The 13,147-nt window shown below is 41.9% G+C and overlaps 1 protein-coding gene across 1 annotated transcript in view; it reads left to right on the forward strand.

The window, feature by feature from the left end:
- Positions 1-957: 957 nt before the first annotated feature.
- Positions 958-13,147, forward strand: part of LOC129831041 (forkhead box protein O6-like) — a 57,707-nt gene continuing 45,517 nt past the window's right edge. The window contains exon 1 of the mRNA XM_055894030.1: positions 958-2,419. Coding sequence (XP_055750005.1) covers positions 1,901-2,419 — 519 coding nt within the window. The 5' untranslated portion in view covers positions 958-1,900. The remainder of the gene's footprint in view (positions 2,420-13,147) is intronic.

Here is a 13,147-nt window from a genome sequence, read left to right on the forward strand (position 1 = left end):
AGAATAGAATATAGTCGAATATAATAACTTTATATCAAACTACATGTGCATAACAGACAAAGCCCCCTTCATTTTATAGAATAACAGCCAATGCATAAAGTGGTAAGTAGAGAGACACTTGAGTTGGACTGAGTTCAGTATGGATACCCCACAACTTGAACACAATGAGGGGTCATGCAAGGCAGTGCTACTGGATCGCTGCGCAGGCAGAATCCCCCCCTATAGACGTGGGCATGGTTGCAGTCCGCGGGCGCCAATTGAGTGTGACATTCACAACTCGCTCCCCCTCTCTTTCTGCTGGGAGAAAACACCCGTGTAGAGAAAGCATGGTATGAAATGAAACCGCGAGCCAATTATTATTTCACAGGATATGTAATTTCGGCTTTACTGATTTTCTTGTCTCAGACATAGGGAATATGCATAGGGAATCTGGCAGACGCTCATGCTTAAATTAAGAAATATTTATTTGGTAGCATTAATGAACGCGGTCATAATTTTATATTAAATATTTGTTCAATAATAAATATATAATAATTATTCAATACAGTGTTGGCAGTTGATGTAACTGAACTGGCGTGCACAATAAGACATTCTAGGTTTATAGATGCCGCACTCTTGAGGTGAACGTTTCATGCTCATCCCAGTCTCTCTCAGCAACAGGTATACATTTGATTGACGATCATATGCAGGACTGGAAGATCATCACAATTTCGATAGCTAAAGCACAATATTTCGTTCCCCCTCAATTGGTATTTATTTAGGCCTTATTATTTATTCCCAAATCAATAAACATAAAACAATAAAATCGAATTTCCCAAAGGATTTTAAGAATTGTGAATAAAAACGTGGAATAGCAATGTGAAACGATGCTGTATACAGAATAGTATAGATATTTCCTTTCACTTAACCTGTTATACAGGGAGTGCCTTGTTCCAAGCCTTGTCTAAGTATGTGTAAGCGGCACTTATCAACGCTACAATTTAGTCGCTGGATGCTCAAGCCTCACTGACTGATACACACCGGTGTACCAATGTGGAAGGAATAGGGTATGGTAATAATCCAAAAATCTTACGAAATAAGGGAGGTTATTAAAGACATGTAATGCATTTACGACAGGGCGTCTTCGTGGCGTGAGAGAAGGAAGACACTAACAGAGCATGCTCCACGAGCCGCCTGCGAGGCTTTTTTCGTCTGGAATTCTACGGGTTTATAAATGATTCATAGAGTGATCCTATTTTTAAGCGGAGTAATTGCGCGCAGTTCGCAGTCAGCCAGTGTGTTACTATCAGCTATGAGTGTGTGTTCTGTTTTCGCGTGAGCGCTTGCGTGTGAGTGAAAGCCGGTCACTAATCTGCAGAGACGGAGAGGATATTCCAGACGACAGAAACAGTGAGCGTGTGGAAACTTCGTGAGAGACAGTCACATTTTATTGGCTTTAATTCTGGGGTTTGATCGAATATATCGTCCAAGCCTGCCAGCCAGTATAGCCGTTGGACAAGGGAATCAACTGTTGCTGCAGCAGACCGTTTTTAAAGGGACATTAGGCTAGTCACAATTCATCAAGTCTGTGTTGCTGAATCTATACATGAGTTTGAGAATGGATTTTTAACCATCACCGGGACCTGGTTAATTTATTGTGCTGCGCGCTGGATGCACGTTGTTTATGGTCTGTTCTGATACTGCATAGAGAATACATGCTCTTCCAGAATGATCCCACTCCACGCCTCTCCTGGCTTTTTGATATTGTTTTATCATATTTTTGTATCAGACAGTAGCAGTTGCTTGTAGGCAAGAAGGCACATTTGGGCTATTTGAACCATTCCAGAGGCATTTGGAGGATTATAGTGGATTGTTTCTGTTTTAGTGACCTTGCCTCTCCGGCGTTAATCCAGACGGATAGATGCTGATGATGGAGAAGAACGGCATGGACGCGCATCAGGTTGGAATCAATCTGGAATACGAGCTGGAGGGCCGGCCTCGGTCATGTACCTGGCCGCTGCCGCCGTGTCCTGAGGATTTCCCACGGGGAGTGGATGAAGCAAATCGAGGTCTGCCCCTGGCATCTATCAAACTGGAGCAGCTTCAATACAACGTGCCGGCATGCCGCGGCGGAGCAGCGGAGGGAAGAGGTGGCGCACCCGTAGAGCTCAAACATCCAGCCGGCGCCCCGGTCCCTATCGCACCCGGTGCTCCTACATGCATGTCCGGGGCTTCCCTCGACGTGACCGGCCAGCTGCGCAAAGCCAAGTCGTCCCGGAGGAACGCGTGGGGAAACCAGTCGTACGCGGACCTCATCACGCGTGCCATTGAGAGTGTCCCGGAGAAGAGACTCACTCTGTCGCAGGTTTACGATTGGATGGTGCGCTTTGTCCCTTATTTCAAGGATAAAGGCGACAGCAATAGTTCCGCTGGATGGAAGGTACAGTAACATAGCCTATTGAAATGCATAGTAATTAGCCTCTATGTTGATGGTGTGTTGATAAGGGGTAACCTATAGGCCTATGCCACTGTCTTTCCATAAGCTGTTCAGTCTCCAGCCATAATAATTGATGGCTCTCAACTGATGGTTAAAGTGAAGGATTGTTTCTAACGAGTTCAGGCTTTCGCATTTCCCCACATTTACCACTGTAATCTCCACGGTGCAGTCAGTCATGACCACGTTTACATGCACACAGAATTCCGGGTAGTTGCTCATATCCCGCTTAATGGTCTTATTCGGGATAAACTGGTTACATGCACCTTTGATATCCCGCTCACAAGGTTCTATTTATCCAGTTCATATGGGTTAAATGGAATAGTAACTGAAATATAGACACTAACTGTAGGCCTTTAACCTCTCACATGTATAGCATCAACTCCTGCAGAATTAAGAATTTTTTGCTGTAAAATTATAATACAAATGTACATTTTGTTTTAGGAACAGGAGTGGAGAAATATTAGTTATTTATTTCAGCATATCTTGAGAAAATGCAAATGCGAATGTATTGTGTTATCTTTGACACTTAACTTTTTCTCAACTTTTTATTTCCATAAAACCTGTCAAACTGATCACATTTGGACATTTTGCACAATACCAATCTTTACATAGTTTTGGAGTTATTGCGTTTTCTCTCCGGTCCCTAAACGAAACAGACAATTTTACCTGTGTTAACGAGATTACTTATGCATTCTTTCTGTCGATTTAAGACATTCTGGTGAAATACTTTGTTTAGTCTTCTGTGTCAACAAGTTATGACAGAAGAGAAACTGCATGTAGGCCTATCTAACTACAGTTGACAAACAAATGGCCTACCAAATGTCGGAAATTATAAGCAGAACGTTGTATATATTAGGGGTGAATGTAGAAAGTACGGTCCAGTACAGAGTATCAGCAAAATAAATTATAGTGGAATTTTGGTGAATCGAACTGTGTAAGTAGCCTACTTCTTGAAGTGATTTGTTTGACAATCTGATGAAAACATCGCATAACACCCAAGGTAAAAATCTGTCATTCTGCCCCTGAGCCCCTGAGCAAGGCAGTTAACGGACTGTTCCCCGGGCGCCGAAGACGTGGATGTCGATTAAGGCAGCCCCACGCACATCTCTGATTCAGAGGGGCTGAGTTAAATATGGAAGACACATTTCAGCTGAACAACTGAATAGGTATCCCCCTTTCCCCTTTCGATGGTATGCGAAACGGAGCCTGCGCAGACCACGAAAAACAACAGTAAACAGGATAAGATGTTTACATGCCACATTATCCCATCTAACATCAGCATATCCCAGGCATTTTATCCGGGTTTCTCGTAACCGGGATTCAAGCTTTTTCAGGTTATTGTAAACGGGATATGATGTTTATATGGGTCAATTCAAAACAGAATACTTGAGTATCCCGAATAATAACGGGATATTGGTGTGCATGTAAACGTGGTGTGTAGAAAGGGGCGGTGAGTTGAGACTGAAAGGGAGGCGGAGAGGGTTACTGGGTTCATCCTGTTTGGGTTTACAGCCTATAGGCTATATAGAGCAGAGCCAATCAGGACCAATATAAACGTATTGTTTGTGCTATGGAGGAAAATAGTGTCTGCGACCTGTGCTGTGATGCATCCGTGTCATGATTGTATTACAAGGAGAATATCTGATTGTAGAAGTGACTGAGTGACGACATGAGCAGTTCGAACTCAACCTTGTTTCATTACCCGCGTTGTATTCACGCACGGGCTACGTAATTTGATGCTTTTTTTAACAGTTAGAAAAAAGGAACAATAACGGGAGATGATGACATGCAGTCACTCCACGAAAATAGAGATGATCCTTTAAATTCAAATTCATATGGGTTTAATCTAATAGAGGAGTGTTTGTGTAATCTACTTTAGTTTTGTGTGAGGATTATATTGACACAGTTGTTGGGGAGAGGATTCTTTGTTCTATAGGGCCTATTTGTTCAAATCATATAGGCCTAGTCCTACCTCTCCAAGCCCTACTACCATCTAATGGTTGAAAGAAAGATTTGAATATTTGATAATTTTTTTCCAAAGGTTTAACAAGAGGATCAATTCTACACAGATTGCACTCACCCATTTTATCAGGGCCTTAGACCTTAGGTCGTACAGTTTAGCTCTGGTTTTCTTTAGGGCTTGTTTTGAGTCATACACAGAGGATGCATTGTTTAATACACCCTTCATCTTCCTGTCACTTTGTTACAGTTTTGTGGTAAACACACGCACTCACGCACGCACGCACGCACGCACGCACACACTCTTACATGTCCCTTATCTGGCATCTCGACTCGCTCAAACAATATACAACAATCATAACATTCTGAGAAAGAAAGCAGTGTTAACAGAAATAATTAATCTCAATGAAATCAACATTTCATTTAGGTCTAAGTAAGTGCAGGGGACAGGAGTACTCCAATCTTTATGGTTAGGTTTTAAATTGGATTTAAGGGGCTTAGTTCTCCAGGCCCTGTGTGTGCGTGCGTGCGTGCTTCCCAGGGATGCCTAACTGTATGCCAGCTCAGATTCTGCCACGGATTTGTGTGTAACGATGGCTTTGATTGGCTGGTTTGGCAGCGATCTGATAGGCTGAGAGGGTGAAAACAACTCGATTCAATCATAATTAATCATAATAACAGTGTTAAAATCAGGCACACATGCACGCACATATTGTGCTGCTTTAACAGTGGGCAATGGGTTTAATAACATCTTAAACACAGAACAACACACACATGTACATCCCCTTTCCCCTTACATGTGAATGGACACACACACACACACACACATCAGTACGTTGTTCATGAGATCAGTAGGAGAAGATACGTAGATGGATCAATAAGCGGGGGGATGATCAAATCAAATACAGTGTCAGCTGCCGGTTATTAAAAGCAGTCTTTAATAGCTGTTGTGAACTGGGTCGTTCCACCAATTCGGTGCCTTTTGAGAAGTGTAGCTTCGTCCAAAAAATGTTTGATTTCACCTAACATTCTTTCATGAAGAGCACATGTTCACGTTTTCCCATCTCAAGAGGTTAAATAAAATAATGACTGTAGTAAATGCCTATTAAGTGCCCAATAAAGTAACAGGGTTGACGATTCCATCGGAATCAGCCATAAAGACTCTTGTGACAGGGGGAATGGAAGCTTGTTGTGTGCAACAGGGAGTGGCAATTGAATGCCAGCTTGTCAAATAAAAAATAAAAGCTTGTTCTAGCCTGTCAAGACATGTTACACTCGACCCTTGTAGTTTTCCACCACAAAACACTAGAAAATGGCCAAAAGAGTAGAACTAGCTCACCTGCTTTTACACTAGCATTTGTCTTGGAGATGTTCAGCGCTTCTTTAAACATTTTTTTTCTTTAAAATGGAATAGTTTCAGGTGAGGTGTTATATAGCATACCCATACTGGCCTATGAGTTTGTGCACTCTTAGAAAAAAGTTTTCCAAAAGGATTCTTTGGCTGTTCCCATAGAAGAACCCTTTTTGGTTCCAGGCAGAACCTTTTTAGGTTTCATGTAGAACCTTTTGTGGAAAGGGTTGTACATGGAACCCAAAGCAGTTCTATCTGGAACCAAAAAGGGTTCTTCAAAGGGTTCTCATATGGGGACAGCCGAAGAACCCTTTTAGGTTCTAGATAGCACTGTTTTGTCTCGGAGTGTAGGAGGTTGAACCTTCTGGGTGGCTGTGTGTGGCGGTTTATCAGTCACTTTCCTGTGAGGGGGACCTGCTGGTGTACTGTATACTATATTGTTATGTACTTGACACTGGTTTCATACAGAAAGTGGGCCTGTGTGTGTGTGTGTGTGTGTGTGTGTGTGTGCGTGCGTGCGTGCGTGCGTGCGTGTGTGCAAGCCGACAATTGTCTGACGAGGCAGGCAACACAGACACTGCCAGCCAGGCAGAAATCTAATGTTCTCTTCTGAAGTGATGACTTAGTTACTTTTGACATGTTGAAAGGTACACAGAGCAGACACAGGGGCAAATGGCTCAGCTCTGCTGCCATTCTAAGCAGGAAACAGAGAGGGAGAGAGAGACACACACACAGAGATGGAGAGATGCAGAGAGCCAAAGAGGGAGAGACAGAGAGAAAAAGATGGAGAGAGAGATGAAGAGAGAAACAGAGAGAAGAATCTTCAGAGTGGAAGAGAAAGTGGTGGTGGCCCCAGTCCCAGCTGCTGAACACATTGATCGTTAGAAGACTTAACGCCTGACTGTGATGCTCTAGCCCCTAGCAGAACAGTATCGAGGAGAGGCAGACTATTTGTGGTTAGCTAGCTAGGGAGATGGTGAAACCTACGGTACAGGCTTAAGCCTGATTCACACTATAGGGGCTAACCGAGCCAAGTCAAACCAAGCTGTACTGGCCTGGTTACACATCCCCCATAGTGGCTGGAACCATGTTGTAAAAAGGACAATGTGAAAAAGAAAATATCACAGCCAGCACATTACAGTGTTGATCTAATGGGTTAGGCAGTGTGAATGAGGCATTCAAGAGGTTCCCTGTGCTGTGCCAGCCAGGCTGGTTGGCGTGGGCTCAACAGAAAGCCCTCTGCATCCCTACTCCGTTATTGTGATTATCACAAAGGCACAGCAAAGGGAGAGAGAGCTCTCGAGTTGGCGGGCTTGGCACAGAGTCCACGGCGGGGGATGGAGGGATGAATGGAGAGATAGATGGTGGGGGGTTGTTGTCTAAGAGCGGGACTCTAGAGGTCTATCCTACAGTAAAGCACCATTTCATCAGTCTTTTGAATGGAGGGAAATGGATGGAGGGAAAAAAGAGGTGTGTGTGGGCGTGTGTTTGTGTGTGTGCGTGCGTGTGTGTGGATTGCCACTAGTCGTAGACAGTACAGGATTTCATCCTGATGATCCCTTTGTCCCCTCAGTTGATTAAGAGTTGAACTAAAAGCTTCAGGACAGTTGGAGTTGGATAGAGGAAGAATAACAGTTGGGAGTTTATTCTGAACTCTCTGAACCTTTAGAGATGAAATGATTGATTTCTAGAGACTATTGATTGATTGAGAACTCCATATTTTGATAACATATGGCAAATAAACCTGAAACCTGAAATTTGAACTTGGCTGTGATCCCTGCTGGAATTGAACCCACAACCTTGACATTGTTAGCACCACGCCCTTACCAACTGAGCCAGAAGGTATCAGTCTGGGGGTTAGTTCAGGTCAACAGTTCTCTACAGCATTGGTTCTCAACTGGTTTTCCCTCGGGACCCAAATTTAACCAGGTTGTCTCAGCCACAACCCAATATTTGCATTTGTTTTGCCAAAATGCAAACTGTAAAACTATTTTTAATGCTATATTGATAGTAAAGATGACAAGTTATATGACAAGGGAACAACATTCCCACATTTTTCATTGTAAATAATTGCATTTTGCCCATATTCGTGATGAAGAATGATGATAAGCTTACTGGTTTGAGACCACAAAACCAACCAATATTTTGATACCCACATTGAAGAAAAATAGTTCAGAGATATAATTTATTGAATCACTTTCTACCTGGTTTTAGTAGTTTAACTTCAGACTAAGAATCCCTGCTCAACAATGAGTCCTCTGTATAGAACTGGTTTGTGCTCTCGATGATCTCAGCAATCTCACTCCACCCAGATTGAATAAGATGCTGGGTGCCACGAAGAGGATGTTCAGCAAGTCACGGAACGGAAACTCCACGCACGCACACACACAAACACGCAGTGTGTCTGTGTCGTAAAATGGGCTGGGTCCATGCAACACACACAGCCTGCCTCTACGTGGTGTTCTCTCAGGGTACAGTTGTTTTTTCCTCAGAAATGATTTCTTATGGGTACCTTCATGTGTGTGTAAAATATTAATGTTATACGTTTTTTTATTAATTGATTTTTTTGCAAAACTCTATACACTAAGTGTACAAAACATTACGAACACCTACCTAATATTGAGTTACACCCCTTTTGCCCTCAGAACAGCCTCAATTCGTGGGGGCATGGATTCTACAAGGTGTCGAAAGCGTTCCACAGGGATGCTGGCCCATGTTGACTCTTGCTTCCCACAGTTGTGTCAAGTTGTCAAGTAGGCTGGATGTCCTTTGGGTGGTGGACCATTCTTGATACACACGGGAAACTGTTGAGCGTGAAAAACCCAGCAGCGTTGCAGTTCTTGACACACTCAAACCGGTGTGCCTGACACCTACTACTATACCCCACTCAAAGGCACTTCAATCTTTTCTCTAGCCCATTCACCTGTTGAATGGCACATATACACAATCCATGTCTCAATTGTCTCAAGGCTTAAAAATCCTTCTTCAACCTGTCTCCTCCCCTTCATCTACACTGATTGAAGTAGATTTAACAGGTGACATCAATAAGGGGTCATAGCTTTCACCTGGATTCACCTGGTCAGTCTATGTCATGGGAAGAGCAGGTGTTCATAATGTTTTGTACACTCAGTGTATATCCATTGGTTAGCTGGAATGGAATTTTCGTATCCTGTATATTTGACTGTGATATGTGTTTGTCTCACCTAGCTATCTGAAAATGAATGCACTAATTGTATATGGCCCTGGATAAGAACATCTGTTAAATGCCCAAAATGTCAAATGTTCATGTTTTACATACAGATCTCATATTACTATATTTTTAAAATGTATTTATTTTTTATATATTGAGGTCACAAATGTATAATTTGTACGGTTCTTTAGTAAAAACGTAGTAATTTGTTACGTTTGAGTGTGTAAAACCTAGCGGTCCTACTTATTTATCTGAGTGTGGTGGATATATAGCATTTTTGCAAAACAAACTGGATTATTTGTCTCTCTGAAATGAAACCATCAAGTAATAGATTTTAAACAAATACATGTTTGTCATTAAACAACCACATTCCATGATTAAATTATTAAAAAACACCAATTTCTTTAGACAATAGAAGCTAATTTACCAACATTCCGTTGTTCCAGTGCCTTGTATGGCTGATCTGGGTTGGTGAGAATGGTAGGCCAGTCAAACCTGCATCATGGACAACTAGAGAACTCCTTCATTCTGTTACTGTTTAGAAAAGAGTCCGTATTTTGCTAATTGTTTTGCACTGTGGTGTGTTTCAAGGGTGTTTCAGGACTTGCTTATGTGTTTCTGTGAATGCATGTAAGTGTAAATCAACAACTTCCTCCATACATCTCAATCTATCTCTCTAAACCCTCCCCTCATCTCAGCAGAGCAGATTCAGGTATTTGAGAAGAGACTAATCTCAGTGTTAGCAGGTGAACAACCTATTCCCGGTGTGGGAGATGAAGTACCACTAGAAAGCCTGTGGGTATTAGAGCATATCGACTGCAAGGCTGAGGCATGTGCTTATAGGTACTTACATTGTTAATCAGATCTTCATGAGGGCTTTCTCCCTTCGGAGTGCCTGGCTAACTAAGACTGATGGGAGGGAAGCAGTGGAGGACAGCAACACTGTGTGTGTCTGTGTGTGTCTGTGTGTGTGCACTTGTATTTGTATGATTAATGCTGTTAGCTAGAGGGAGGTTGGAGGGCTCAGCTCTCCTGGGTGTTGCAGCTGGACTGCACAGAGGCATTCACTCTAGCTACTACAGTACCTTCTGGCTATTAAACCTCTGTCCTGGGGCCACCGTACCGTACTAACCACTTAACTGACCAAGGAGCGGTTTGACCTCTCTGACCCTATTCACATTAGGAGCCATTTCTTCCTGCTCTCTAACGTCTCTTTACCTGCTCCCTACCAAGTCATATGATTTAGACCATCTGAAGGGTTGCACATCTGGTTTAACCTTAGTGTGAACAGGGTCTCTGGAAGCAGATACTGTGGTCAGAATAGAGGAATCACAACGCATTTTATTCAACGCTCTGTTGACTGTTTGTTGACATATTTCATAGCTAAGTGCTACCCAGATGACAAATACAATGTTGCGAGAGCAAAATAATGGTGGGATTGTCGAGAAGAAAAACGGACCTCATTATCAGAACACTCAACTCTTTTATGCCATTATCAGTCACTCATCATGCTAATTATTCTCAATGAAGTATCCTCATGTTCAAGTGATGTTCTGCATCAGTCAGGATACTCGCTGTTGTTGTCAGAGTCTACTGTTCATCCTCTCATTGACTCATTCCAGGGTTTTAATTCCACTTTGATTAGCAGTGACGGGATAAAAAAGCTCAATGGTTTAAATAAATGATGTGCTTGTGTTAAATAGAGAGAAATGAGTTTGAACCCAGCCGATGTCACCATGATTACATTTGTTGAATGTATTTGACAAAATAAAAATATATACATATATAGCCAAGAACAGGCAGTACTACATCCAAGTACATGCAGTACACACTCTAAAATGTAGTACCATGCTAACATGATGACAGGTGAGGACAGGACATAGCTCTCCACCTAGCTTAGCCTGAGCTACTGTATGCAGTTGGTACATCAGACTCCCTTTGCTGATCACTGCAGATCGGAATGAAAGACCCATGTTAGCATGTTGGCATACATACTGTTGTGATGAAGACTGCCAAATATCTAATAATACCTAGTCACGACTCACCAACCCTATTAAAACAAACCAACATACAGATAGATGGCTGTTACACAATTAAATAGACTATGTATAATATTAAGTACAGTATTTAACATATGAATATTCATAATTTACATTTTGGATGATTGTTGAATCCACCACAAATGAATGCAAATTAAGTAATTCAAGGCGCTATCTCTCATTTATCATTTAATAGTTTTCGGTTTGGCTGAACAGATTAACATTAATAACAATTAATTCATTAATATGAATATGAATATATTAAAACACTGTATGTAGAGTTTTGAATGAGTGTGTTCTTTGTGAGGCTGAAAAGGCATGGGGCACAATGCAGACAGAGGTTATGAGCGCAAGACAGCAGCTCAAAGTGGATTTTTGTGTCAGTTTGAGTAAAATAGGTCAGGAATCTTAGCTCTCAGAGCATTTATCATTCTGCACATGTGATGGCTGATGACCGGGGAAAGACGACTGATAGCCTTGAACGAACCCAGACTCTCTCTCTCTCTCCCCCCCCCCTCTCTCTCTCTTTTGCTCCCACTCTCTCTCACTCAATCTTTACCCCTCTCTTTCCCCCCCTCTCTCTCTCTTCTATCTGTCTCTCTCACTCGCTCTTTCCCTCTCTCTTTCTCTCTTTCTGGACTGCCCCTTCTCACTCTACTTCTGTAGCCGGAAGGCTCTGAAAATAAGTTAGAATGTCAGTTTTCCAGTTCCCTCACTAAATTGCTCATTAATACAAAGTGGAAATATGGTTATATAAACCTGTATGTCTGTGAAACAAGCCCATAAAGATGCATTCTAATCTACATATCTCCTCTATCTCCCTCCACTCATCTCTCTTCTCTATTTCTCTTATCTGTCTTCTTCTTCTCTCCTCTCCACCTCTCCTCCAATGTGATAGTTTCTGACTGATTTATGAGCCCATCTTAAGTCTGACTTCATTAAATCCTTGATACCGTTAGTCTCTGATGGTGGTTGAACTGTGGATTTAATGGACGCATTCATCTCTCTCTTTAATGGTGTTGCTGAGTGGAAGGTGGCCACTATAAGACGACACACTAAAAGATGAGTTACAACAACAAAGGGATGGAATGAGAGAATGGCAAAATGTAAAGGAGGGAGCTAGGACGCCGAGGAGGAGAGTAACATTAAAAGAGGAAGGGGAGAAAGACGAAAAGCCTATTCTAGTATGCTGATGGCAAGATATGAAAAAGTAATTAAAATCATTTTTCATATATATTTTAAGTTGTTAAGAGGAATGCATAGAGTATATAGTATCAAATCAAATCAAATTTTATTTGTCAAATGCGTCGAATACAACATAGACCTTACGGTGAAATGCTTACTTACAAGCCCATAACCAACAATGCTTTAAGAAGTTAAGAAAAAAAATACAAATAAGTGTTAAGTAAAAAAACAGATAAGTAAAAAATAGAAAATAAAAGTAACAAGTAATTCAACAATAGCAGTAAAATAACAAGCGAGGCTATATACAGGGGGTACTAGTACAGAGTCAATGTGCGGGGGCACCGGTTAGTTGAGGTAATTGAGGTAATATATACATGTACAGTTGAAGTTGGAAGTTTACATACACCTTAGCCAAATACATTTAAACTCAGTTTTTCACAATTCCTGACATTAAATCCTAGTAAAAATTCCCTGTCTTAGGTCAGTTAGGATCACCACTTTATTTTAAGAATGTGAAATGTCAGAATAATAGTAGAGACAATGATTTATTTCAGCTTTTATTTCTTTCATCACATTCCCAGTCGGTCAGAAGTTTACATACACTCAATTAGTATTTGGTAGCATTGCCTTAAAAAAAAAGTTACAATTTTATTTTAATAAAAAAAAAAATGTACCCACTTTTCTCCCCAATTTTCGTGGTATCCAATCGCTAGTAATTACTATCTTGTCTCATCGCTACAACTCCCGTACGGGCTCGGGAGAGACGAAGGTCGAAAGTCATGCGTCCTCCGAAGCACAACCCAACCAAGCCGCACTGCTTCTTAACACAGCGCGCCTCCAACCCGGAAGCCAGCCGCACCAATGTGTCGGAGGAAACATCGTGCACCCGCCCCCCTTGGTTAGCGCGCACTGCGCCCGGCCCGCCACAGGAGTCGATGGAGCGCGAT

The sequence above is a fragment of the Salvelinus fontinalis genome, chromosome 32 (assembly GCF_029448725.1).
Source record: "Salvelinus fontinalis isolate EN_2023a chromosome 32, ASM2944872v1, whole genome shotgun sequence".
Classification (NCBI taxonomy): Eukaryota; Metazoa; Chordata; class Actinopteri; order Salmoniformes; family Salmonidae; genus Salvelinus; species Salvelinus fontinalis.